This window comes from Hypomesus nipponensis, chromosome 15 (assembly GCF_054491055.1).
Source record: "Hypomesus nipponensis isolate SF chromosome 15, ASM5449105v1, whole genome shotgun sequence".
NCBI classification, from domain to species: Eukaryota; Metazoa; Chordata; class Actinopteri; order Osmeriformes; family Osmeridae; genus Hypomesus; species Hypomesus nipponensis.
Window position 1 is genome coordinate 19,164,567 of NC_140375.1, and position 27,714 is coordinate 19,192,280.

At 50.9% G+C, this 27,714-nt stretch overlaps 1 protein-coding gene across 2 annotated transcripts; it reads right to left on the reverse strand.

Annotated features, from left to right (window-relative positions):
• ppm1lb (protein phosphatase, Mg2+/Mn2+ dependent, 1Lb) lies at nt 1-27,694 on the reverse strand. 2 transcript variants are annotated; one of them, XM_084673521.1, is made up of 5 exons: nt 26,703-27,694; nt 6,100-6,322; nt 5,567-5,611; nt 2,886-3,047; nt 1-2,285 (listed from the first exon to the last, which is right to left on the reverse strand). In XM_084673521.1, exons 1-5 carry the CDS (start codon nt 27,099-27,101, stop codon nt 1,936-1,938), a joined length of 1,179 nt encoding a protein of 392 aa, XP_084529647.1. In that variant the 5' UTR covers nt 27,102-27,694; the 3' UTR covers nt 1-1,935. The 2 variants fall into 2 exon arrangements, with proteins under 2 accessions (XP_084529647.1, XP_084529648.1); XM_084673522.1 differs by lacking the exon at nt 5,567-5,611 and having other exon boundaries at nt 26,703-27,683.
• Nucleotides 27,695-27,714: the final 20 nt, after the last annotated feature.

Here is a 27,714-nt window from a genome sequence, read left to right on the forward strand (position 1 = left end):
TTATGATCAGTTGTCATTTAATGGTATCTGTTTGATTTACATATTAAAGTTTACAGATTCTATCTTTTTTTTTATTTATACTTTCAGCAAATTCACACACAAAAAAATTACAAATTCCACAGGGACCTTTTAGGAACACAGACATGGTACAGACATTATTCTGAAAGGATGTACAACTGAAAAAAGCACAAAAACAAGTAAATCTGCGTTTCTGTTAATTAACCAGTTAGCAGACGAAGGACGGGAGATCTCACAGGAAACAGTATTACATTCACTTTACAAATCTGTCTCTGTCTCTCTGTCTTTCTGTCTTTCTTTCTTTCTGAGAAACCCAGTAATATATTATGTTTAAGAGAAACAGTTCACTCTGCAGTGCCAGCCTAAAACTTGACCCCAAAACATTCATGACAACTCAGTTTCATGACAACTGAATTTTCTCAAGGTGCTATTATACAGGTGATGTATTCATGCAGGCTGCACTACAGTAGGAACTAAAACGTTCGTTTTGGCAAATAATTCATGAGGAAATAAAAAGTTCACAAAAATAAGGCAACAAGCATGTGTTTTCATTCAAAGGCTTCAGAGGACATGGTGGTGACACGTTTACAGGAATCCAAAACTAAAAACCAGCCTGGAATTGTTTAAGAGTGGAAAAGAGGATGGGAACTGCAGCAGTGTTTCAGTTCTTCATCTCTGATCTGAACACAACCAAATCCAACTGTACTGAACCCATCCTAACTGAATCAAATCCTACTGAATTGAACCCAACTGAACCGAATCCACCTGTGAAAGGCCAGTGTGCTGCAAGTGGTCGAATCAGAGGTGAAAGTTCAGATGGCACAGCATCACCTCTCCTGAGAAAATAATTCAGAACTTAAAAGACACAGACATGATTTCTTTAACAACATGCTGCAGAGACGTTGTGCCCTTGAGATCATCTTTAATGTTCAACATGTAATGACTTCGCCAGAGACTAGTATGTATGCTCATATTGATGTTTATATTGAATATTCTGTTTGTATTAACTATGAGCTCAGCTTCTGCTTTTCGATGCAGTCTTCTGGCAAAACTGACATACGCACCACAGACACCACAAACACACACACACACACACACACCACACAAACACACCACACACACACACACACACACCACACACATCCACCCAAGCCAAACAGGACCTCAGATGTTTGAGAGTCCATCAGCACTAAGCTACGCTACGGTGCGCTAAGCTACGCTACGGTACGCTAAGCTACGCTACGGTACGCTAAGCTACGCCATGGTACGCTAAGCTACGCTAGGTCAGATTCTTCTTTCCTTTTTGATCTCTTTTCCTTCTTTCCTTCCTTCATTTCATTCAGTTCTCTCTGTAGTGCTTGACAACAACATGTCTCCCTAAAACATTGATGAGAACTCAATGTTGTGAAATAGATGAATGACCATGTAGATTCTAGTGTTCGTGTCAGAATGACATGCTAGGGTCTACTCTCATCTCAGATACAAACACTTTTCGCTCCAAAACACCGTAGGGCTTGTATTCTATATCATAAACCTATGCTTATACTGTACGTACATATATTCATAAACAATCTAGACCCAGCAGGGGGTGTACTACTGGTCAGGAGGCTTGGACCAGCAGGGGGTGTACTGCTGGTCAGGAGCCTTGGACCAGCAGGGGGTGTACTGCTGGTCAGGAGCCTTGGACCAGCAGGGGGTGTACTGCTGGTCAGGAGCCTTGGACCAGCAGGGAGTGTACTGCTGGTCAGGAGGCTTGGACCAGCAGGGGGTGTACTGCTGGTCAGGAGGCTTGGACCAGCAGGGGGTGTACTGCTGGTCAGGAGGCTTGGACCAGCAGGGGGTGTACTGCTGGTCAGGAGGCTTGGACCAGCAGGGGGTGTACTGCTGGTCAGGAGGCTTGGACCAGCAGGGGGTGTACTACTGGTCAGGAGGCTTGGTGCCGGCCCCTTTGAACTTGACGACCATGACGGTGATGTTGTCAGGGCAGCCGCGGTAGAAGGACTGCAGCACGATGCTCTTGGCACCGAAGTGCGGCTCGTTCAGACGCTGGCGGACGAAGCGGACGGCCTCCTCGTTGCTGAAGGCGTCCCACAGCCCGTCTGACGCCAGGATCATGAACTCTGGTTGCAGCTTGTCCAGGTCAAAGGTCATGATGTCGGGGTCGGGGATCACCACGTTCAGGTTCTTCAGGGGGTAATCGCCAAGGGAACGGGACATGGCCAGGATGCCCTGCACGCGCCAGGAGCCGCTGAAGCTGATGAAGCCCCCTGGGAGGGGGGGGGGGGGGAGAGGGAGAGGGGCGAGGTGAGGCAGCAGGAGAAGACAGGAAACAGATGGTTTTTAACTTCCTGCACACAGATGAAAGACATTTCTCTTCTCTCGACCACAAAGCTGTTCCTTTCATCTTCTTAACAAACTGTACAAATATTCCTGTGAAAGGAAGGAGGCCTGGACTTCTATGTGTGTTTATACTGGTTGACAATGTTCCTGCAGTGTTCTGGACTACTGGACACAGTTCAGAGTAACAACACAACATTACACACTCAGGAGACAACCATAACCCTCCTAAACATCTACAGAGTGTGTGTGTGTGTGTGTGTGTGAGCGTGTGTGTGTGTGTGTGTGTGTGTGACAGTGAGCCTTTTACCAAATTCACTGGAAACTCAACCCCATAATCAGTGCCTGGTTGTAAAGGTTGTTTTAACAAGAGCCAGACAGATGTACTACTGACAGTGCCCACTAGGTGTAAGTAGTGAGCTGCGGTGGTGGTGAAAGCAGCAATAGAGACACCCCCTCACCTCTGACACCCCCTGACCCCCCCCCCCCACTCCCCCCTCCCTCCCTCCCTCCCTCCCTCCCCCCCTCACCAGCCTTCTTAATCCTCTTGCGTTCCTTCAGCTGGTAGGGTTTGTGGTCATGTGACAGGGCGATGGCTCTGCCCTCCTGGTCACAGAGAACCCCCCGAGAGTCCCCCACGTTAGCCACCGTCAGCTGCTTGTCAGACAGCAGGGCCACCAGGCAGGTGGTGCCTGGGGGGGAGGGGGGGGGAGGGAAGGTGGAAGAGGCAGTCAACCATTGTGTTTTAGGAAGGGACACAAAAATAGATTTTCAGACACATATAGAACAAGATGAAAAATTCCAACCCTTCCAACACACACACAGACCTGCTGTTCTGAAAAGTAAGGGTTTTCAGCACATTCTCACACAACAAGGCCAAACAACATCTGCTTTTACAAACAAGATGTCTTTCTCCCAAAAGCAAGAGAAGCAAGACTGTTCTGTCAGAGGAGAGGAGGAGAGAGAGAGGAGAGGGGGGAGAGGAGGAAAGGAGAGGAGGAGGGGATGGGAGAAGAGGAGAGGGGAGGAGAGAAGGAGAGAGAGGATGAAAAGACAGGAGGAGAGTATTACTATTAAGTAGACTTGTACCTCTAGTATAGTTATTTAGGGAGTATATTATTAAAGTTTTAGGATTCCTATATGTTTATTGTAAGCACCTTTCTGCCAAAGTAAATTCCTTGTCTGTGCAAACTTTCATGGTAAATAAAACCCTTTCTGATTCTGAGGAGAAAGAACCAACCCTGGAGTCATAAGCAGCTTCATGTAAACCTCCCTCTCAGCAACCAGGGAGGACGGCCTTGGAAAACAGCACATCAAGCTCTCTCTCTCCCTCTGTCTCTCAGATTCACTCTATAAAGACCCAAACATAGACATAGACCAGAACCAGACACAGCCAGACAGCCATAGGGTTCACCGATTTCTATAATAAACAGCTTTCTTTAATAAACAGCTTTCTTTAATAAACAGCTTTCTTTAATGAAAAGCAGAAATATCTCCACTGCAATATTCCTTAAACGGAAACATTCCTCTCACATCTTGAAGGAGTAAAAACAGCTTTCAAATCCAATCAAATCAGATTAAGTGTGTAGAACTCTTTGTTTCTAACCCTAACCCTCTTTTCAAGTGAAGTCTTTTATTTAGGGACAGAGATTGAAGAGAGACTGATGTCTCCCAGGCAGAGGCTGATGCTTGTGTGTGTGTGTGGGGGGAGGGGGGAGAGGGGGTGAGGGGGGAGAGGGGGTGAGGGGGGGTGAGGGGGGAGAGGGGGTGAGGGGGGGTGAGGGGGGAGAGGGGGGAGGGGGGAGAGGGGGGGAGGGGGGGAGACGGGGAGAGGGGGTGAGGGGTGAGGGGGGGTGAGGGGGGAGGGGGTGAGGGGTGAGGGGGGGTGAGGGGTGAGGGGGGGAGGGGGGAGGGGGGGTGAGGGGGGAGGGGGGAGGGGGGGACTCTGCCCACTTAGGGGCACTTCAATCAGCCAGGCTCTGATTGTAATTGGGAATAATGAGTGTTTGAGTGTATGTGAGAGTGTGTGGGTGAGAAAGAAAGTGTGCGTTTGAAAATGTATGTGTGACTCACCCAATTGTAGCCTAGCTCACCCTAGCCTAGCCTAGCCTGAGTTTCGAACGATGTAATTCAAAAACTATATTCCCAAAAGACTTTTGAAAGGAATTTTTGTTGTTGTTGAAATGTTGTAAACACCTTACACACACACACAACAAGATACAAAAACGTTTCTAGTTTTTTATCAACCTTTTTTCAAAATTAGTTTTTCAACTTTCAAGCTTCTGATGATTCAAAAGGAGATGTTCAAAATTGTCAGTGTAAAAAAAGATCACTGGCGAATGCGCTGCGTGTCTATAGTGTCTTTTTGTATTCATGTATTAATATGATGTGAGGTTCAACAGTTAGCAGTAGTTTATATACTTTTTACTGAAGAATATGTCAGAGCCCACGCTGCTTTACCTGAGGCGCTGCTTTACCTCCTCCCCTCTCCCCTCCTCCCTCTCCCCTCTCACCTCCTCCCCTCCTCCCTCTCCCCTCCTCCCTCTCCCCTCTCCCCTCCTCCCTCTCCCCTCCCACAATCCTCCCTCTCCCCTCTCTGTGATACAGGTCTCTGTGATACAGGTCACTGTGATACAGGTCACTGTGATACAGGTCTCTGTGATACAGGTCACTGTGATACAGGTCACTGTGATACAGGTCACTGTGATACAGGTCACTGTGATACAGGTCTCTGTGATACAGGTCACTGTGATACAGGTCACTGTGAAACAGGTCTCTGTGATACAGGTCACTGTGAAACAGGTGTGTGTGTAGTGAGAACAGTATTTAGGCAGCTGAGTAAGCAGGCAGAGGAGGAACAGAAATAAACCAGAGTATCGATGGTTTATATCCCAACAGGACAGAGAAATGCATGGGGAGATCTCACACACACAGAACATGCTATTTAGACAGCCATCAAATCCCTGTGAGATGTATTTGCCATAGCACAGCTATTTAAACAAAGTTCCCATCCTCAAGCCTTAACACACACACACAATCTCAATCACACACGCTCACTGCAAATAGCTCAAAGAAAAGAGCATCTGTGGGAGAGGGGGGAGGGGGGAGAGGGGAGAGGAGGAAGGAAGGGTGGTGAGGAGGGGAGGGAAAGGAGGCAGGGTAACCAATGATTAAGTGTTTAAACTCACTCCTTTGTGTAAATACCACATACCCAGTGATACCACACCTCTGAATGATTGAGGGCCTGATAATGAATCTGGAACAACGGAGGGAGAGTGAGGGAGGGAAGGAAGGAGAGGGCTGTAAGGAGCAATGTTGTGGGGTGTTGTAGGAGGAGGAGGAAGGGTAGGAGGAAGGGAGGAGGTGAAAGAGGGGAAGAGGAGGTGTAGGAGGAGGAGGAGAGATGTAGGAGGAGGAGAGGAGGAGGTGTAGGAGGAGGAAAGAAGGAGGTGTAGGAGGAGGAGAGGAGGAGGTGTAGGAGGAGGAGAGGAGGAGGAAAGAAGGAGGTGTAGGAGAGGAGGAGGTGTAGGAGGAGGAGGAGGAGAGGAGGAGGTGTAGAAGGAGGAAAGAAGGAGGTGTAGGAGAGGAGGTGTGGGAGGAGGTGTAGGAGGAGGAGAAGAGGAGGTGTGGGAGGAGGAGAGGAGGAGGAAAGAAGGAGGTGTAGGAGGAGGAGAGGAGGTGTGGGAGGAGGTGTAGGAGGAGGAGATGAGGAGGTGTGGGAGGAGGTGGTGTAGGGGGAGCTACCTGCTTCGTTGTAGGAGGCGGAGAGCTTGTCCAGCATGTCTCTGTCCAACGCAAGGATCTGCTTCTCCAGGATAGAGGGATAGGACTGTCCATTGCTGTCCTTCTCCCTCTCCTTCTCCTTCTCCCTCTCCTTCTCCCTCTCCTTCTCCTTCTCCCTCTCGTAGGCCAGCAGGTGGTGGCGCAGGGCCGTGGGGAGGTGGGCCTTGGCATAGTCTGCTGCTGCCTGGAGCAGGAGACAGGAGAAAGAGAGAGAGGAGGGACAAGAGGAGGAGGGGGGGGGAGAGACAGGGGGTCAGAGAACAGAGGAGAAGTGCCTCGCCTCCCTCATGCTGAGTAAGAGCAACTCTTTCTCCTTTCTCCTGAGCTCTTTGCTTGTACCCGGCCCCTCTCCCCTCCATGTTTGCATATGTGTGTGCATGTGTATGTGTGTGTGCGCGCACGTGTGTGTGCGCATGTCTGTATGTATGTGTGTGTTGTGAAGGTGTGCGTGTGTTTGTGCATCAACAGGCCTTGAAGCAATATTTCATCAAAGACAAAGTATTGAGAGCAACACACACACCCACACACACTCAGAGTGATTTGAAGCCCTCAGCCCTCCAGCAGAGGAGATGTGTGCTGTATTTACTGCTGTGTTTCCTTTCACAGCTTTTACTGCTACCTGTACCACACACACACACACACACACACACAAAGGGGATGTGTTCAGAGTGCCCTTCAGCCATGAGTGATAAATGTCACAGTTCCACTCAGCTGCGCGTACATACACACACACAAACACACACACACCACTCGCCTGACGATACAGCCATCCTCAGATGTGCTCAAATAAAATACGACCACAGAACTTATATAATGAGAAGAACCACGTCTCTACCACAACCGGGAGGGACATACAGAGATACCAGCTGATACAGACACGGAGATACCAGCTGATACAGACACGGAGATACCAGCTGATACAGACACGGAGATACCAGCTGATACAGACACGGATATACCAGCTGATACAGACACGGAGATACCAGCTGATACAGACACGGAGATACCAGCTGATACAGACACGGAGATACCAGCTGATACAGACACGGAGATACCAGCTGATACAGACACGGATATACCAGCTGATACAGAATGTCACTGCACCCTTGGGAGCTAGCATGGAGCGCTAACTGTATTAGCTCACATTAGAGCCATGTGAAAAGGCCCTGCCAAAAGGTCTTTAGTGTGTGTGTCCGTACAGTGTGTGTGTCCGTACAGTGTGTGTGTCCGTACAGTGTGTGTGTCCGTACAGTGTGTGTGTCTGTACAGTGTGTGTGTCTGTACAGTGTGTTTGAGAGAGAGAGAGCGAGAAAGAGCGAGAGACTGTGGGATCATCTGGGGAAGGCTCGTTGAGCATCAACTAAAATAGATCCTTCATGTGTCCTTGGTGGGGCAGAAGTGGTCAACTGATGCTGGGGTTAAACACACTCACACTACACACACACCAACAGACACACACACACACACTCACAAAGTACATGAAGTGTTCCGTGACAGAAAAGTGCTGACATCCAATAGAATACCCAACCAGCTATAGGAGCAGTGGTCTTGTGAGGAAACATGCTTTTAAACCTCCCAGCTATCTCCAACCAGGAACACCTGCTAAACTCTACCACCAGGAACACTAACCTGCTAAAACACAACCACAACAAACCAGATCTACCAGGCTGGTCTCAGTACAGATCTACCAGGCTGGTCTCAGGTCAGATCTACCAGGCTGGTCTCAGTACAGATCTACCAGGCTGGTCTCAGTACAGATCTACCAGGCTGGTCTCAGGTCAGATATACCAGGCTGGTCTCAGGTCAGATATACCAGGCTGGTCTCAGGTCAGATATACCAGGCTGGTCTCAGGTCAGATCTACCAGGCTGGTCTCAGGTCAGATATACCAGGCTGGTCTCAGGTCAGATCTACCAGGCTGGTCTCAGGTCAGATCTAACAGGCCGGTGTCAGGTCAGATCTAACAGGCTGGTCTCAGGTCAGATCTACCAGGCTGGTATATGGTATATATAACACCCCCACAACAAACCAACAGGAATTCCTATGCTTCTAAAGTTGTGTCCTACAAGACTGTGTGGTTGAGAGTCAGAGTGTATGTGTGTGTAGGGTGTATGTGTGTGGGGTGTGTGTGTAGGGTGTGTGTGGGATGTGTGTGTGTAGGGTGTGTGTGTGGTGTGTGTGTAGGGTGTGTGTGGGGTGTGTGTGTAGGGTGTGTGTGGGGCGTGTGTGTAGGGTGTGTGTGTGGTGTGTGTGTGTAGGGTGTGTGTGGGGTGTGTGTAGGGTGTGTGTAGGGTGTGTGTAGGGTGTGTGTGTAGGGTGTGTGTGGGGTGTGTGTGTAGGGTGTGTGTGTGGTGTGTGTGTAGGGTGTGTGTGGGGTGTGTGTGTAGGGTGTGTGTGGGGTGTGTGTGTAGGGTGTGTGTGTGTGTGTGTAGGGTGTGTGTGGGGTGTGTGTGTAGGGTGTGTGTGTAGGGTGTGTGTAGGGTGTGTGTGGGGTGTGTGTGGGGTGTGTGTGTAGGGTGTGTGTGTGGTGTGTGTGTGTTAGGTGTGTGTGGGGTGTGTGTGTAGGGTGTGTGTGTGGTGTGTGTAGGGTGTGTGTGGTGTGTGTGTTTAGGGTGTGTGTGGGGTGTGTGTGTAGGGTGTGTGTAGGGTGTGTGTGTAGGGTGTGTGTGTGGTGTGTGTGTGTAAGGTGTGTGTGTAGGGTGTGTGTGGGGTGTGTGTGTGGTGTGTGTGTGTATGGTGTGTGTGCTTCGGGCCTCAGCACTGAGGTGTTACATTTGTCATGTGTGTAACCATGGTTGCGCTCCATTATGGCACTTCTTCCAAGCCTTGATAGGATGAGCATCTATCCAGCTGCAGTCCTTCTGGGCCAATCACACGCTGGCTGGTGTCCCAGCCCGCCCCCTTCAGCGACACAGGGGGTTGGCTCAGACAGATGCCAGTATAGAGGCTCTAACAGCTCAGGTGACCTCCTCCAGGAAACACATGATCCGTCCTCCTGGGCCTCTACTGGCTGTCTGCTCCTTTCTAAACCTACCAAGGGAGTCATAACAGGTTTTATTAATATCAAGCGGCACAGTTAAATTTGTGCTGTGTGTGTGTGTAGGTGTTTATGTGTGTAGGTGTTTAAGTATGTGTGTGTTTAAATATGTGTATGTAAGATTTAACACCCACATTTCTCAACATCACTATCACTCACTGACAGACCGACACACCAATGCAGTCAAACACACACTGCTGTCGGCAAGCATACACGGTGTGGGTAACATGTTATGCCCGTCGTTCAGCAAAGAGAAAGACAGAGAGACAGTCAGACAGAGTAGAGTAGAGTGTGGAGGGGGGGAGAGAGAGAGAGAGAGAGAGAGAGAGAGTGGACTGACTGTGACTGATAGGCCTAACCTGCTCCTTCAGGTCTCTCTCAGGGAGGAGTCATTAAGATGGACTTCTGGAGGACTCAATCAACAAGGGCCATAAAAAGCAGTAGAGTAGAAGGAGGGAGAGAGAGAGAGAGAGAGAGAGAGAGAGAGAGAGAGAGAGAGAGAGAGAGAGAGAGAGAGAGAGAGAGAGAGAGAGAGAGAGAGAGAGAGAGAGAGAGAGAGAGAGAGAGAGAGAGAGAGAGAGAGAGAGAGAGAGAGAGAGAGAGAGAGATAGAGAGAGAGAGAGAGAGAGAGAGAGGGGGAAGAATGTAATAACGCTGCAGTCTGGCTGAGAGAGAGAGATTAGGAAGGATGGAGAAGGTGGAGAAGATGTGAGAGTGAGAAGGGGTGTGAGAATGAGAGAGAATAAGGGAGATGCTTACAAAGCACATTGGGTTATGGACGCAAGTAGGTAAAAGCACAGAAGTGATTTCTCAACGTGACTCTGCTTCCTGCCCAGCAACATCTCACATTTCAATCTGACCACATGTCCTTGTTCCAAGGGCCACACTGCTGGGCACAACCAGTTAGCTCGCTAACAACAGCTCAGCACAATACCACTGTGAGCTACTGTAGACTGAACAATCTAGCCAGCAGCTCGTTACCAACAACTTACTAGCTAGCAGTTCATTAACATCAACCCTCTAGCTAGCGGCTGGATAACATCAACTTACTAGCTAGCAGTTCATAAACATCAACTTTCTAGCAAGCGACTAGATAACAACAACTTTCTAGGTAACGGCTAGCTAACAACAGTTAACCATGGTACACCTTACTAGCACAATAAGCCAGCTAGCAGCTAGATAACAACAACTAGCTAGCTACTTTAAAACAGACGTTGTTAACCCATCTACCGGAGAACAGTCTGTGAGTGATGGGAAGTCCTGGCCTGCAGTGTATTCACACCAGAGCTGTCATCACAATATAGGGGGGGGGGGGGGGGGGCTCAGACTCCCCAGCAGATTCTCCCTCCTCCCCCAATGTTGACTCCACGGCCATGGCCTGGATTCACACCCTCTGTGGCGGCAGGTGTGTGTTGAAACATCTGTACCTTAACATGGACATTTAAAAGGAGAATAAATACTAACATTGTCACTGACGACCCCCCCCCACACACACACACACACACACACACACCTGCTACAGAGATTAGTCATTAGGAATGTGTAGTGAGAGAAAGTGTACAACTGTCAAAGCTTGAGAAGAATCCAAGAGTTTCCATTTCTTGAAAGTGGGGCAGAAATGGCCTTGAGGAAGGAAGAACATGACAGCAATGTCTGACAAACACACACCACACCACACACACACACACAGAACAACACACCACACCACACACACAGAACAACACATCACATCACACAATCACAGAATCCCTCTCTCAATTACATCCACCCACGCGCACACACACTTCATTGGCATAGTAGAGCAGAGGATCTCATTGGTATTCTGGGGACCAGAGTCCTGTGTTCTCTGGCAAACACTGATATCTCTGCCTCATGAATATTCATAACCCCACCAGGGTGGCTGCGCCTCATTGGCTCTCCACCAGGGTGGCTGCGCCTCATTGGCTCTCCACCAGGGTGGCTGCGCCTCATTGGCTCTCCCACGCTGGTGGAGAGCTGGAGCCTCCTGAATGTACCCATCACCCTCATTCTGGGTCCACACACACACACACACACACACCTATACATGCACACACACACACACACACACACACACACACCCACACACACACACACACACACCTATACATGCACACACACACACACACGCACACACACCCACACACACACACACACACACACACACACACACCTATACATGCACACACCCACACACGCACACACCTATACACACACACACACCTATACATGCACACACCTATACACACACACACACACCTATACACGCACACACCTATACACACACCTATACACACACACACACCTATACACACACACACACACACCTATACATGCACACACCTATACACACACACACCTATACACACACACACACACACACACCTATACACGCACACACCTATACACACACCTATACACACACCTACACACACACACCTATACACACACACACGCACACACAATGCCACTGTTAAGTAAACGTGTGTCTATGTGTGTCTCATTCTCTATCAGAATCTGAATTTTTATCACCCACACACACACACACACCTATACATGCACACACACACACACGCACACACACCCACACACACACACACACACACACACACCTATACATGCACACACCCACACACGCACACACACCCACCTATACACGCACACACCTATACACACACACACACCTATACATGCACACACCTATACACACACACACACACCTATACACGCACACACCTATACACACACCTATACACACACACACACCTATACACACACACACACACACCTATACATGCACACACCTATACACACACACACCTATACACACACACACACACACACACCTATACACGCACACACCTATACACACACCTATACACACACCTACACACACACACCTATACACACACACACGCACACACAATGCCACTGTTAAGTAAACGTGTGTCTATGTGTGTCTCATTCTCTATCAGAATCTGAATTTTTATCACCAAGTATCTTTGCACAAACAAGGAATTTACAATGGCAGGAACGGGCATATAAGAGTGTAGAAAATGTACAACAGTATCTAAATAACGACTTCTATAGAAGTGTCACTCACCCAGTCAGAGGAGAGATAACACCCAGTCTCCCTCTGAGACCTGTACCAACCATTTCCTGTTTGATTCATCAGCCTGATTTCTTGGTAGATTAATCATGTCAGGCAGATAACCTCTTATGGTCAAGCACACAAGGATCCTTATCTGGAGCAGAACGCACACTCTCACAGATCTCTTCTGGTCCTCAAGCTAGTAACACACACACACAGTCTATCTCTCTCTCTCTCTCACACACACGCGCAGTCTAACTTATCAACTTGACCAGAACTAGACCAGACCAAGACCAGGACCATATGGAGTCACATGCCAGTAGGATAGCTGTTTGGTGGGTTAAGAGATGATAGGCCCTCTCTGTGGGGTGAGGATGTGTGTGTGTGTGTGTGTGTAGCTGTGAGGACCCCCACTGTTTCTAAACCCATCATCTCCGTTCATGACACCTGCTGCCTCCGTGCTCAGTAAACAGCCTGCACAACACTCTTCCAGTCTGGCACAGATTCCTTGATCTCAAATATCAATTTACACTCTTCACCTCACTGCCCCCACTGAGACTTTCCACCTCTGTGTGTGTCTCTCTCTCTCTCTCTCTCTCTCTCTCTCTCTCTCTCTCTCTCTCTCTCTCTCTCTCTCTCTCTCTCTCTCTCTCTCTCTCTCTCTCTCTCTCTCTCTCTCTCTCTCTCTCTCTCTCTCTCTCTCTCTCTCTCTCTCTCTCTCTCTCTCTCTCTCTCTCTCTCTCTCTCTCTCTCTCTCTCTCTCTCTCTCTCTCTCTCTCTCTCTCTCTCTCTCTCTCTCTCTCTCTCTCTCTCTCTCTCTCTCTCTCTCTCTCTCTCTCTCTCTCTCTCTAACGTTGGAGTAGAGAGAGATACAGAGAGAGAGAGAGAGAGAGAGAGATTGGAGTGACTGGAGTGTTTACAAACCCACCTGCTGAGTGCCCAGAGAGAAGAGGAGGCAGGAAGCAGCACACACACTGTTTCAGTGTTCCCCCATGGGCCATCTGGAGGTGGGTGGGTCTCTATAGTGTGGTGTAGCATCCTTATCCTGAGGAACTCATACTTCCTGAGGATCCTCCACTCCAGGAATTGTTCCAACACCCCGCAACATTCATCAGCTGCAGTCCTCTCTCGCTCTGTCCGTCTCTCTCTCTCTGGCTCTCATTCAGCCTCCCCTCTCTCGCTCTTTCTCTGGCTCTCATTTAGTTTCTCTTTCCACCCTCTATCCCTCCACTGTCTCTCTCTTCCTTTCCTGGGTTCATTCCACCATTTGTTCCCTTCCTCTCTCCCATCCATCTTTCCCTCAAATCTAACCATCTGTGGATTGTGTCCTTAGTCTACAGACAGAGGAGGAGAAGGAGAGAGGTGGATGAGAGGAGAGAGGGAGAAAGAGAGAGGAGGAAAGAGGGAGAGAAGAGGAGAGAGAGAGACATGGGGTGAGAGAGAGGATGATTCGTATGTGAAGATGTGTTGCTCCTTGTGTCAGTAACTCATCATCCAGGAACAGTGATGGATGGAGACATCACATTCATTAGGACTCTCCCTGGTTCTCCCCCTCTCTCCTTCTAATGCTCCTCTCCCTCTCTCCGCTCCTCTCCTTTCCCTCTCTCCGCTCCTCTCCTCACTCTCTCCGCTCCTCTCCTCTCCCTCTCTCCCTCTCTCCTCTCCCTCTCTCCTTTCCCTCTCTCCCTCTCTCCACTCCTCCTCCTCCCTCTCTCCCTCTCTCCTCTCCCTCTCTCCTCTCCCTCTCTCCCTCTCTCCTCTCCCTCTCTCCTCTCCCTCTCTCCTCTCCCTCTCTCCGCTCCTCTCCTCTCCCTCTCTCCGCTCCTCTCCTCTCCCTCTCTCCTCTCCCTCCTCTCCCTCTCTCCCTCTCTCCTCTCCCTCTCTCCACTCCTCTCCTCTCCCTCTCTCCTCTCCCTCTCTCTCTCTCCTCTCCCTCTCTCCTCTCCCTCTCTCCTCTCCCTCTCTCCTCTCCCTCTCTCCTCTCACTCCTCTCCTCTCCCTCTCTCCTCTCACTCCTCTCCTCTCCCTCTCTCCACTCCTCTCCTCTCCCTCTCTCCTCTCCCTCTCTCCACTCCTCTCCTCTCCCTCTCTCCTCTCCCTCTCTCTCCTCTCCCTCTCTCTCCTCTCCCTCTCTCCTCTCCCTCTCTCCTCTCCCTCTCTCCTCTCCCTCTCTCCTCTCCCTCTCTCCGCTCCTCTCCCTCTCCCTCTCTCCGCTCCTCTCCTCTCCCTCTCTCCTCTCCCTCTCTCCTCTCCCTCTCTCCTCTCCCTCTCTCCTCTCCCTCTCCCTCTCCCTCTCTCCTCTCCTCTCCTCTCTCTCTTCTCCTCTCCCTCTCTCCTCTCCCTGTCTCCGCTCCTCTCCTCTCCCTCTCTCCGCTCCTCTCCTCTCTCTCTTCTCCTCTCCCTCTCTCCTCTCCCTCTCTCCGCTCCTCTCCTCTCCCTCTCCCTCTCTCCTCTCCTCTTTCTCTTCTCCTCTCCCTCTCTCCTCTCCCTCTCTCCGCTCCTCTCCTCTCCCTCTCTCCGCTCCTCTCCCTCTCTCCTCTCCCTCTCTCCTCTCCCTCTCTCCTCTCCTCTCTCTCTTCTCCTCTCCCTCTCTCCTCTCCCTCTCTCCTCTCCCTCTCTCCGCTCCTCTCCTCTCCCTCTCTCCTCTCCCTCTCTCCGCTCCTCTCCCTCTCTCCGCTCCTCTGCTCTCCCTCTCTCCCTCTCTCCCTCTCTCCACTCCTCTCCTCTCCCTCTCTCCGCTCCTCTCCCTCTCTCCGCTCCTCTCCCTCTCTCCGCTCCTCTCCCTCTCTCCGCTCCTCTCCTCTCCCTCTCTCCTCTCCCTCTCTCCTCTCCCTCTCTCCGCTCCTCTCCTCTCCCTCTCCCTCTCTCCGCTCCTCTCCTCTCCCTCTCTCCGCTCCTCTCCTCTCCCTCTCTCCCTCTCTCCTCTCCCTCTCCCTCTCTCCCTCTCTCTCCTCTCCCTCTCTCCTCTCCCTCTCTCCGCTCCTCTCCTCTCCCTCTCTCCACTCCTCTCTTCTCCCTCTCTCCGCTCCTCTCCCTCTCTCCCTAAGCCCTGACAGAAACACAGCATCAGCATACAAAAACACAACAAACGCTTCATCAAGATGTGTGCACACACACACACACACATCAAGCCTTTTCCAATAGACACTCCTTCCAGTGTTCCACCTCACACAGTCTGCCCCCCAGCACACACATGCATCCTGCCCCACCCCCACCATGCAGTATTGATCGCCGGATGCCTGAAAACACCTGCATCACGCTAGGCTCAACTGTTAGCGGACAAACATCTGACTTTGTGCCTCAAGAACATCAATATTCATCTGAACTACCCTCCTCTGCTCAGAGGGCTGATGCAAACATGCATCATGTGTTTGTGTGCCAACTTCAGAATCAAAGCCATTTCAGAGTCATAACCAGAGTCATAACCAGAGTCAGATCCAGTCAGATCCAGAGTCAGATCCAAAGTTATGACCAGAGTCAGATAAGTCTATGGCCAGATCAGATCCAGCTCCTTCTGCAGCCCAGATTCCAGAGTGAGGCAGGTGCAGCTTTGAGTGTGAATGTGTGTGACTGCCTTTGCAGTGTTAGTGTCGTAGATGAGTCAGGACTGCCCTTGCAGTGTTACCCTGCGTTCACACTGCAGCGACGCAAATCGCTTGCCATCGCTCGCCTTCCCACAGTTCACCACGCTCGGGGGCGTTTCAAACAGATTCATTTAGAATGTAGTTTTCTAAAGGCCTACGATGGCAGAGTCATCAGAGAACTTCTGCAGATGGCAGGTGGCAAGTTCTAGACGCCGCCGTAAGACATCTAGTGTTTATATATATCTGTGGAACAGGAAGTCTGCAGTGTACAGGGGGAACAGGAAGTCTGCAGTGTACAGGGGGAACAGGAAGTCTGCAGTGTACAGGGGGAACAGGAAGTCTGCAGTGTACAGGGGGAACAGGAAGTCTGCAGTGTACAGGGGGAACAGGAAGTCTGCAGTGTACAGGGGGAACAGGAAGTCTGCAGTGTACGGGGTGAACAGGAAGTCTGCAGTGTACAGGGGGAACAGGAAGTCTGCAGTGTACAGGGGGAACAGGAAGTCTGCAGTGTACAGGGTGAACAGGAAGTCTGCAGTGTACAGGGTAAACAGGAAGTCTGCAGTGTACAGGGGGAACAGGAAGTCTGCAGTGTACAGGGTGAACAGGAAGTCTGCAGTGTACAGGGTAAACAGGAAGTCTGCAGTGTACAGGGTAAACAGGAAGTTTGCAGTGTACAGGGTGGACAGGAAGTCTGCAGTGTACAGGGTAAACAGGAAGTCTGCAGTGTACAGGGGGAACAGGAAGTCTGCAGTGTACAGGGGGAACAGGAAGTCTGCAGTGTACAGGGGGAACAGGAAGTCTGCAGTGTACAGGATAAACAGGAAGTCTGCAGTGTACAGGGGGAACAGGACATAGATATATATAAACACTAGATGTCTCGTCCACGTTGCTGGACAACGGAGTCGAACGTCCGCACATGGTGGCCATCTTGCAACAGGCAACTCGCTCACCCATCACATTGTGTTGATGCTACATTATTCATATGTTCTAGACGCTGCCGTAAGACATCTAGTGTTTATATATATCTGTGGAACAGGAAGTCTGCAGTGTACAGGGGGAACAGGAAGTCTGCAGTGTACAGGGGGAACAGGAAGTCTGCAGTGTACAGGGGGAACAGGAAGTCTGCAGTGTACAGGGGGAACAGGAAGTCTGCAGTGTACAGGGGGAACAGGAAGTCTGCAGTGTACAGGGGGAACAGGAAGTCTGCAGTGTACAGGATAAACAGGAAGTCTGAAGTGTACAGGGGGAACAGGAAGTCTGCAGTGGACAGGGGGAACAGGAAGTCTGCAGTGTACAGGGGGAACAGGAAGTCTGCAGTGTACAGGGGGAACAGGAAGTCTGCAGTGTACAGGGGGAACAGGAATGAGCTAAGACTGTTCCCTGTGGAGCTCCTCGGACAGCGTTACAAACGCTATCAGTGTCACACACACACCCATACAAGTACACACACCCATACAAGTACACACACCGATGCACTCTGACTCCCCCCCCCCCACACACACACACACACACCCATACAAGTACACACACCGATGCACTCTGACTCCCCCACACACACACACACTCACAGTATGATGAGGTTTCTAAGTAGATACTTCCTCCACAGCTGCACACAGCTACAAGCGTCTAGAGAGTAAGAGAAACAGATTCTGATAAGAACACTGTTTACAGAGTAAGGTGTGTGTGAGAGTGTGTGTGTGAAAGTGTGTGTGTTTGTGTACGTGTGTGTATGTGAGGACGTGTGTGTGTGTATACAGATGGGGACTCCCCTCAGGCTGAAGGTTCTAGACTGTTTAATATTTCAGAGGAGTGATAAATAAACCAGACTGCAGAGAGATAAGGTGACTGCAGGGAGTCAGGGTGAGCGAGTGTGTGTGTGGGGGTGGGTGAGAGAAAGATAGGGTGTGTATGTGTGTGTGTGTGAGAGAGGTTGTGTATGTGTGTGTGTGTGAGAGAGTGTATGTGTGAGGGTGTGTGTGTGAGGGTGGGTGGGTGAGAGTGTGTGTGTGAGGGTGGGTGGGTGAGAGAAAGATAGGATGTGTATGTCTGTGTGTGAGAGTGTATGTGTGAGGGTGTGTGCGTGAGGGTGTGTGTGTGAGGGTGTGTGTGTGAGGTGGAGGATGAGAAGAGGAAGGACAGGATTTGATGGAGCAAAAGGTCAACAAGGACATAAAGGAAAACAGGAACCTGAGACAGATAGAGAGAAAGTGAGCGGTAGAAATATGAGAATGAGGGAGGTCAAGAGAGAGAGAAAGGGCGAAAGAGGGTGAGAGACAGAGAGAGTGTAAATCAAATCAAACTTTATTAATATAGCGCATTTCATACCACATAGCAACACAATGCGCATGAGAAAGAGAGAGCGGTAGAGAGAAAGTCACGAGTATTCCAAACTGCAGGAGCTTGTGAGAGGAGGAGATATGAATATATTATACATTTACTGCATTTAAAATCCAATTAGCAGCATCATGCTCACCCTGGTCCTATGTGAGCAGAATGATAGCAGCTCTGTGTTTATCAGTCACACACACACATCCAGGTAGAGAGGGATCATGATAATGGGTTCATTTACTCTCTCTCTCCCTCTCTCCCTCTCCCTCTCTCCCTCTCTCCCTCTCTCCCTCTCTCCCTCTCTCCCTCTCTCCCTCTTCCATTCACCTTGTGTTCCTAGGAGACATGGGAGTGTTGGCAGAGCTGTGTGCGTGCATGTGTTTGAGTGTGTGTGTGTGTGTACATGTCAGTGTGTGTGTGTGTGTACATGTCAGTGTGTGTGTGTGTGTGTACATGTCAGTGTGTGTGTGTGTGCACCACAGTAAGTAATCACCATGAAGGGCACTAGGACTACTGCTGTACTCGTGTCTTATTGGTCCCCTTTGAAGCCAATCAGGGATGAGTACTCAGCTCAACAGAGTATTTGACTGCAGATCTAGAGGTCCCAGGTTCAGACCCCTATGTCACTTTGTCTACCATGACAGAAGAGGGGCTTTGGGGTTCTTATGACCAGAGAAAAAAAACAGCCACTACTCACTCTCTTCCTCTCCCTCACACACACACGTCAGCTATAACAGGCTACAGTAGGCATGTTGCGTTTGTGTAGGCAGAAGTACTGAGAATGTTCAAAAATAAATAAACTGCTTTTTCCACACAGCACAACACAAAAAAGATTCACGTTCTTTTGTACTTTCTTTTCCAACCTTTCAAAAACAAAAAAACAACAACAAAAAAACATGTTAAAGCCTTTTTGGGAGATTGGGCTGGTCTTCTGGCTGGATGGCCCTGACAGACAGAGAGAGACAGAGGAAGAGAAGAGACAGAGAGAGACAGAGGAAGAGAAGAGACAGAGAGAGACAGAGGAAGAGAAGAGAGAGACAAGGAGACAGAGGGAGTGGGAGAGAGAAACAGAGAGAGAGAGAGAGACGGAGAGAGGTGATGTGTTTGAGGTCAGACTTGCTCGGTAGAGGAGAGAGTTCATCGTCTTATGATCTTTTCATAACTCGTCAGGTGGCCAGAGAACCTTCTGGATCACCTGGTCTGGATTTTTGGTGTTTCAAAACCCATTGACACTGTATGACTATGTTTAGCTTGTGTTCTGCTCCTCTCTCTTGCCAACCGTCTCTGGAGGAGGGGATCCCTCTCTGAATTGCTCCTCCCAAGGTTTCTTCCATTTTTTCTCCCGTTGGGAGTTTTTCTGGGAGTTTTTCCTTGTCTTCCTTGAGGGTTTAGGTTGGTTGAGGGGCAGTTCTATGGGCGTATGTGAAGCCCTCTGTGACATGCTTGCGTGTAAAAAGGGCTATACAAATAAATTTGATTTGATTTGATCTGGATCACCTGGTCTGGAACACCTGGGCTGGAACACCTGGGCTGGAACACCTGGGCTGCGTTTCCCCATAACGATGGATCGTAGCAACGATCAAGCAAGAAACGAAACCATCGATATTTCTTACCTGCGTTTCCCAAACATGCTCGTAAGGAGTAGGCTAAGCTATGCGCTTTCACGCATCGAAATTTCGCTTTCACAAAATTTTCAGAGACACTTTAGCTATGATGTCTTTGGTAAAACTAAGATTCGTTGTACGATGGATTCTACAATCAACTGTGAACGCAGCCCTGGTCTGGCACACCTGGCCATCCAACTGGCAGGCACGGCTGCTTCCTGTCACAGACTCCACATGTTTACTCTAATAAACATCAATTGAGATTATAATTAAATAAAATGACCTTTTTCCTCAACTCTTTCCAGGAAACAAGTTTTTTCTGGACTTGAAGCTGTTCACTTCCGATATGACAAGGGGCTCAGGCAGAGGACTGCGGTTCTGCTGTTCTGTCTGACTGCTGGTGTCTGTGTGCGCACTGCCATTTGTGTGTGTCTGTCTCTGTATATGTGTAGAGACCAATTCACAGCAGGGTCTAGAGACCAATTCACAGCAGGGTCTAGAGACCAATTCACAGCAGGGTCTAGAGACCAATTCACAGCAGGGTCTAGAGACCAATTCACAGCAGGGTCTAGAGACCAATTCACAGCAGGGTCTAGAGACCAATTCACAGTAGGGTCTAGAGACCAATTCACAGTAGGGTCTAGAGACCAATTCACAGTAGGGTCCATCTTCTATCCTCTACAGACAACACACAGGATGATCACACTCACTCTCTCACCCTCTCACTCACTCACTCACTCACCCACTCACCCACTCACCCACTCACCCACTCACTCTCTCACTCTCTCACTCTCTCACTCTCTCACTCTCTCACTCTCTCACTCTCTCACTCACCCTCTCACCCACTCACCCACTCACTCACCCACTCGTTACTCACTCACTCACCGTCTCACTCACTCACTCTCTCACCCTCTCACTCACTCACTCACTCACTCACCCTCTCACTCACTCACTCACTCACTCACTCACCCTCTCACTCACTCACACCCTCTCACTTACTCACTCACTCACTCACTCACTCACCCTCTCACCGTCTCACTCACTCACTCACCCTCTCACTCACTCACTCACTCACTCTCACTCTCACTCTCACTCTCACTCTCTGTTAAACCATCTGTCAAAAAATAACCCCCACACACACACACACACGTTCACCCCATAAGCCTTCCTGTCAGAGGACGGGGGGTGAGCGGGTGAGGAGTGGAGGAGTGGAGAGAGGTGGAAGTGAGGTTCCTCTGGGTAGTTCGAAGTTCAGCCATGTAGAGAGAGACTCTCCAGTGCTTCCCTTCGTCCATCTCAATCCTTCATTCTGGGAAAGGGAGAGTAGGGTCAGGGGAAGGGGAGAGCCAGGAGAGGGAAGGGGAGAGTAGGGAGAGGGAAGAGGAGAGTAGGGAGAGGGAAGGAGAGAGTAGGGAGAGGGAAGAGGAGAGTAGGGAGAGGGAAGAGGAGAGTAGGGAGAGGGAAGAGGAGAGCAGGGAGAGGGAAGGAGAGAGTAGGGAGAGGGAAGAGGAGAGTAGGGAGAGGGAAGAGGAGAGTAGGGAGAGGGAAGAGGAGAGTAGGGAAGAGGAGAGCAGGGAGAGGGAAGAGGAGAGTAGGGAGAGGGAAGAGGAGAGTAGGGAGAGGGAACAGGAGAGTAGGGAGAGGGAAGAGGAGAGCAGGGAGAGGGAAGAGGAGAGCAGGGAGAGGGAAGAGGAGAGTAGGGAGAGGGAAGAGGAGAGTAGGGAGAGGGAAGAGGAGAGCAGGGAGAGGGAAGAGGAGAGTAGGGAGAGGGAAGAGGAGAGTAGGGAGAGGGAACGGGAGAGTAGGGAGAGGGAAGAGGAGAGCAAGGAGAGGGAAGAGGAGAGCAAGGAGAGGGAAGAGGAGAGTAGGGAGAGGGAAGGGGAGAGTAGGGAGAGGGAAGGAGAGAGTAGGGAGAGGGAAGAGGAGAGCAGGGAGAGGGAAGAGGAGAGTAGGGAGAGGGAAGAGGAGAGTAGGGAGAGGGAAGGAGAGAGTAGGGAGAGGGAAGAGGAGAGCAGGGAGAGGGAAGAGGAGAGTAGGGAGAGGGAAGAGGAGAGTAGGGAGAGGGAAGAGGAGAGTAGGGAGAGGGAAGAGGAGAGCAGGGAGAGGGAAGAGGAGAGTAGGGAGAGGGAAGGGGAGAGTAGGGAGAGGGAAGGAGAGAGTAGGGAGAGGGAAGGAGAGAGTAGGGAGAGGGAAGAGGAGAGCAGGGAGAGGGAAGAGGAGAGTAGGGAGAGGGAAGAGGAGAGCAGGGAGAGGGAAGAGGAGAGCAGGGAGAGGGAAGAGGAGAGCAGGGAGAGGGAAGAGGAGAGTAGGGAGAGGGAAGAGGAGAGTAGGGAGAGGGAAGGAGAGAGTAGGGAGAGGGAAGAGGAGAGCAGGGAGAGGGAAGAGGAGAGTAGGGAGAGGGAAGAGGAGAGTAGGGAGAGGGAAGAGGAGAGTAGGGAGAGGGAAGAGGAGAGCAGGGAGAGGGAAGAGGAGAGTAGGGAGAGGGAAGGGGAGAGTAGGGAGAGGGAAGGAGAGAGTAGGGAGAGGGAAGGAGAGAGTAGGGAGAGGGAAGAGGAGAGCAGGGAGAGGGAAGAGGAGAGTAGGGAGAGGGAAGAGGAGAGCAGGGAGAGGGAAGAGGAGAGCAAGGAGAGGGAAGAGGAGAGTAGGGAGAGGGAAGGGGAGAGTAGGGAGAGGGAAGGAGAGAGTAGGGAGAGGGAAGAGGAGAGCAGGGAGAGGGAAGAGGAGAGTAGGGAGAGGGAAGAGGAGAGTAGGGAGAGGGAAGAGGAGAGCAGGGAGAGGGAAGAGGAGAGTAGGGAGAGGGAAGAGGAGAGTAGGGAGAGGGAAGAGGAGAGCAGGGAGAGGGAAGAGGAGAGTAGGGAGAGGGAAGAGGAGAGCAGGGAGAGGGAAGAGGAGAGTAGGGAGAGGGAAGAGGAGAGTAGGGAGAGGGAAGAGGAGAGTAGGGAGAGGGAAGAGGAGAGTAGGGAGAGGGAAGAGGAGAGTAGGGAGAGGGAAGAGGAGAGCAGGGAGAGGGAAGAGGAGAGTAGGGAGAGGGAAGAGGAGAGTAGGGAGAGGGAAGAGGAGAGTAGGGAGAGGGAAGAGGAGAGTAGGGAGAGGGAAGAGGAGAGTAGGGAGAGGGAAGAGGAGAGTAGGGAGAGGGAAGAGGAGAGTAGGGAGAGGGAAGAGGAGAGTAGGGAGAGGGAAGAGGAGAGCAGGGAGAGGGAAGAGGAGAGTAGGGAGAGGGAAGGAGAGAGTAGGGAGAGGGAAGAGGAGAGTAGGGAGAGGGGGAAGTTAGGGGGGAGGGGTCAATCAGGGGGAAGGGGCGTGCTGGAACAACCTCTGTTTGCTCTTTTCTCTATCTCTCTCCCTCCCCTCTGCTGTCTGAATGGAGATGTGAATGAGCAAGTCTAAACAGCCGTCTCTAAGGAAACCTGTCTCTAAGGAGGATCTCCCGGGTGACTCTGGGAGGCCCCCTCCAGACACCCAGGGTGTGTGTGTGTGTGTGTGTGTGTGTGTAAGACTATTTTAACATGTGCTGAATGCATGCATGTTTGTTTTGATGGGTGTGTTTTTGTTTGTGTGGTGTGTGTTTGTACGTTTGTGTGTGTGTGTGTGTTTTATTTGGGTTGTAGGTGTGTAAGTGTCCCAATATGGGTGCTGAAATGAGAACATTCTGGTACTGACGAAATATATGGTCAGGTCAGGAGATCCCATCAGTGGGCGTCTGGTGAGGTCAGAGGTCAGGTCAGCTCTCTCTCTCGCCAGGTTAGTAAACTGTGCAGGTGACAATAGTGTCTGGGTCTAGAAGAGGAATACAGGAACCATCACTGCTGCCTGAACTCCTACTGAGCTCTAAGCTCACCTGAGCTCCTACTGGAAGGCCAATCCAAACCTTTTTTGGCTCACTCTCTTCCCCCCCTTCTCTCTCCCTCTCCCCTCACTCTCTTCCCCCCCTTCTCTCTCCCTCTCCCCTCACTCTCTTCCCCCCCTTCTCTTTCCCTCTCCCCTCACTCTCTTCCTCCCCCTTCTCTCTCCCTCTCCCCTCACTCTCCTCCCCCCTTCTCCCCTCACTCTCCTCCCCCCTTCTCCCCTCACTCTCTTCCCCCCCTTCTCTCTCCCTCTCCCCTCACTCTCTTCCCCCCCTTCTCTCTCCCTCTCCCCTCACTCTCTTCCCCCCTTCTCTCTCCCTCTCCCCTCACTCTCTTCCCCCCCTTCTCTCTCCCTCTCCCCTCACTCTCTTCCCCCTCTTCCCCCCTTCTCTCTCCCTCTCCCCTCACTTTCTTCCCCCCCTTCTCTCTCCCTCTCCCCTCACTCTCTTCCCCCCTTCTCTCTCCCTCTCCCCTCACTCTCTTCCCCCCTTCTCTCTCCCTCTCCCCTCACTCTCTTCCTCCCCCTTCTCTCTCCCTCTCCCCTCACTCTCCTCCCCCCTTCTCCCCTCACTCTCCTCCCCCTTCTCCCCTCACTCTCTTCCCCCCCTTCTCTCTCCCTCTCCCCTCACTCTCTTCCTCCCCCTTCTCTCTCCCTCTCCCCTCACTCTCCTCCCCCTTCTCCCCTCACTCTCCTCCCCCCTTCTCCCCTCACTCTCTTCCCCCCCTTCTCTCTCCCTCTCCCCTCACTCTCTTCCCCCCTTCTCTCTCCCTCTCCCCTCACTCTCTTCCCCCCTTCTCTCTCCCTCTCCCCTCACTCTCTTCCCCCCTTCTCTCTCCCTCTCCCCTCACTCTCTTCCCCCCCTTCTCCCCTCACTCTCTTCCCCCCCTTCTCTCTCCCTCTTCCCTCACTCTCTTCCCCCCCTTCTCTCTCCCTCTCCCCTCACTCTCTTCCCCCCCTTCTCTCTCCCTCTCCCCTCACTCTCTTCCCCCCCTTCTCTCTCCCTCTCCCCTCACTCTCTTCCCTCCTTCTCTCTCCCTCTCCCCTCACTCTCTTCCCTCCTTCTCTCTCCCTCTCCCCTCACTCTCTTCCCTCCTTCTCTCTCCCTCTCCCCTCACTCTCTTCCCTCCTTCTCTCTCTCCCTCCCTCTCCCCTCACTCTCTTCCCTTTTCCCTCCTCTCTCCCCCTCTCCCCTCTCTCCCTCCCTCTTTAGAACACTCGTCCACTCTTCCATCTCTTCCCTCTCTTTCACTCTCTCTGTTCTCTGCCTGTTCTCTCTCCTCCATGCTCCCTTCTCAGGAACACACATATCTCTGCTCCACCCTTCCTCCCACGACCATCCCCCTTCCCAGGAACACACACAGCCCACAGGGGAGAGCAGTAGAATGACCAGTTTTGGTAGTGGAGATCTAGTTTCTTCTGAGACCACAGTTGGACCAGCAGAACAGTTATCCCTCATCTCTATAGAAACCTATTTTTAGAATGTTTTCTTTCAGCCTTCGTGGGAGCTGCCTAGGACTGAGGGGAGGACTGGGGATGGATATAGCTTAGTGGTCAGAGCATCTGTTCAAGATCAAGTTTGAATCCCCCCGCTGTATATCTCTTGGGTTGAAATGTGTCTATTCTTGTTATCATAGTCAGTATGTTATCATAACTGTTCATGAAAACACACCTGCAGTCCAGATAGCATTAGGAACAGGAAGGGGCGGGGCTTGGTGGTGCAGGAACAGGAAGGGATGGGGTTTGAAAAAAATCTAGGGACGGGGTTTGATAAGGTAGGAACTGGGGAGAAGGGGGGTTCAGGGACATTAGAGATTGTTGTTAACTAGGTATGCAAGACCTCATGTAAAGAGAGAAGTAAAAGGGAGGGAGAGGGATGGGGAGGAAGGAATGGAACAGTAAGATGAGCTGGAGAAGAAAAAGGAGAGGTGAGGGGAAGAGAGGAGAGGGTAGAGGAGGGGAGGAGAAGAGAGGGTAGAGGAGGGGAGGGGAAGAGAGGGTAGAGGAGGGGAGGGGAAGAGAGGGTAGAGGAGGGGAGGGGTAGAGAGGGTAGAGGAGGAGAGGGGAAGAGAGGGTAGAGGAGGGGAGGGGAAGAGAGGGAAGAGGAGGGGAGGTGAAGAGAGGGTAGAGGAGGGGAGGGGAAGAGAGGGAAGAGGAGGGGAGGGGAAAGGACGGATAGGGGAGAGGAGGGAGTGAAGAGGCACACACACACACAAACACATATACAACACAACACAGAAACACACGATTCAGCTCTTTCACTCTCCCTGCCTCCCACACACAGACCTCTCTTTCTGAAAGACACAAAAACACACAATTCACCCCTTTCACTCTCCCCCACACACATCTCTAGGAGCCAAACACACACACACACACACACACACACACTTTTAAAGACATCTGTCTCTTCAAAGTTTACAATCCTTCTTCTGTAAGCAGCAGTCTGCCCTGCCCCTCTTGTTGTGTGATCACCTCATCACTCAAACCTCCTGATCTGGACATACTACAAACCCCCACACACAGCTCTATGGATCAGTAAGCCCAGCACAGGTGCTTTTGTGGCTCAACATGTAAGTTCTTCATTCAGCAGACAAAAAGTGACCGACTAGTGAGTCTCGCACATCGTTTGATGTTCTGCTCTCCTCCAGTCTGCCTGCACGTTTCAACGATCTTAATCCTGTTTACCCTCGAGCTTACCTCGTCCTCTGTAATCGGTTTAAAGACTTGATCAGCAGCATATATCCTGTTAAGTATGTATGTCTGGAAGCATTTAAGAACACAAATTATAGGGTTACTTGGCACAGCTTAGAGATTCTGACCACTGACTTCTACCATGAGCAGGTGAAGCACCATGTTGATATCAAACAGAGAGGCACACAGAATGTGCTGAATGTAGCCTAATAATCATCATCATCATCATGTCTTTTAGCAGACGCTTTTATACAAACGATGTAGGCAACATGGAGGATTTGAACCAGGGACAATTTGATCCAGTCAAATGCTTTTCCAAAAACACATCAACACGAGGCGACTCATCCATGGTGTAACCACATATCTTACCTCTCCTCCATGCCCGTCGAAAATCCCAAATATGGACGGGTGGCTCTTGTTCACCATGTCGGTCAGAACCTCGAAGCGGTCCTCCATGTGGTCCCTGCGGCCCTGGATGGAGTACACAGCCACGTTGGGGCTCTTCAGCTCCCAGGTTTTGGAGAACTCTGCGTCCAGCACGTCAAGCCCCACAAACTTGTCGTTCTGCATGATCTCAGCCACTTTACCCTTGACCATTTTGACAGCATCCCTGCTGGACTTGACTATGGTTTTGACTTCATCCGTGTGGAAAAAGTAGCTCCACAGAGCCAGGCTGATGCAAAGCAGGAACAGGGTTTCTGGTCTAAGCAGAAAGTATCTCATAATCCGGCCGAGGAGAGACAGAAGGGTCATGGTATCTTCTAGCATTTAGACAAGAAAGAAACTACGGAAAGGTTGTTGTCGTTTCCTCGCAAATCTTAGTCCATTGTTGGTGAGAAGAAATGTCCAGGAAAACTCGAATTAATGACAACAGCCTACGTTTCACACCGTCTCACATTGATTTTGAGTAAAGTACCGGATCAACTTAGAAGCGCTAGCAGCAGGACACACAGGTGGATGACTGTCTGTCTTGGAAAATGTCTGAGTTAGTTGCAAAAGCACTTGCCGTATCTGGTTCACTCGCATAAAGCTCCGCAGTGAACCGGTGGCTGTTCCTCGTCTGTGATGTGGTGTGTCGGCTATCAACCGTACAGAAGGCACAACGCGCTCCGCCACCGGTAGGCAAAGCGCTGTCCGCGCGTGGACATTAAATGACAACAACCTCACGATTAAAAAAAGCCGATCCGGTAGGCTAAAGCCTCTATGTATCGTTTGTCTTGTCTAAAAAGAGAAGTGGAAACCGCGGTGGTAGAGCGCGCACCAGGTCCCTCTCTTCCCCCACATTCCAAGCTGTAAATAGAGGCTATGTCAAACCTGAAGCAGCGTCTGGAGCGTGGGGAAGGACCGCACCACCCCGTCCTCTGGAGGTGAGCGCCCTGCA

Bases quoted from the DNA above. Each gene is read 5' to 3' on its own strand.
- ppm1lb (XM_084673521.1), bottom strand. From the start codon at position 27,101: ATGCTAGAAGATACCATGACCCTTCTGTCTCTCCTCGGCCGGATTATG. The intron at 6,323-26,702 runs GTAAGATATGTG...CTCCTGCTCCAG, and splicing joins TCGACGGGCATGGAGGAGAG to GCAGCAGCAGACTATGCCAA. The intron at 2,286-2,885 runs GTGAGGGGGGGA...CCCCCCTCCCAG, and splicing joins CAAGAGGATTAAGAAGGCTG to GGGGCTTCATCAGCTTCAGC.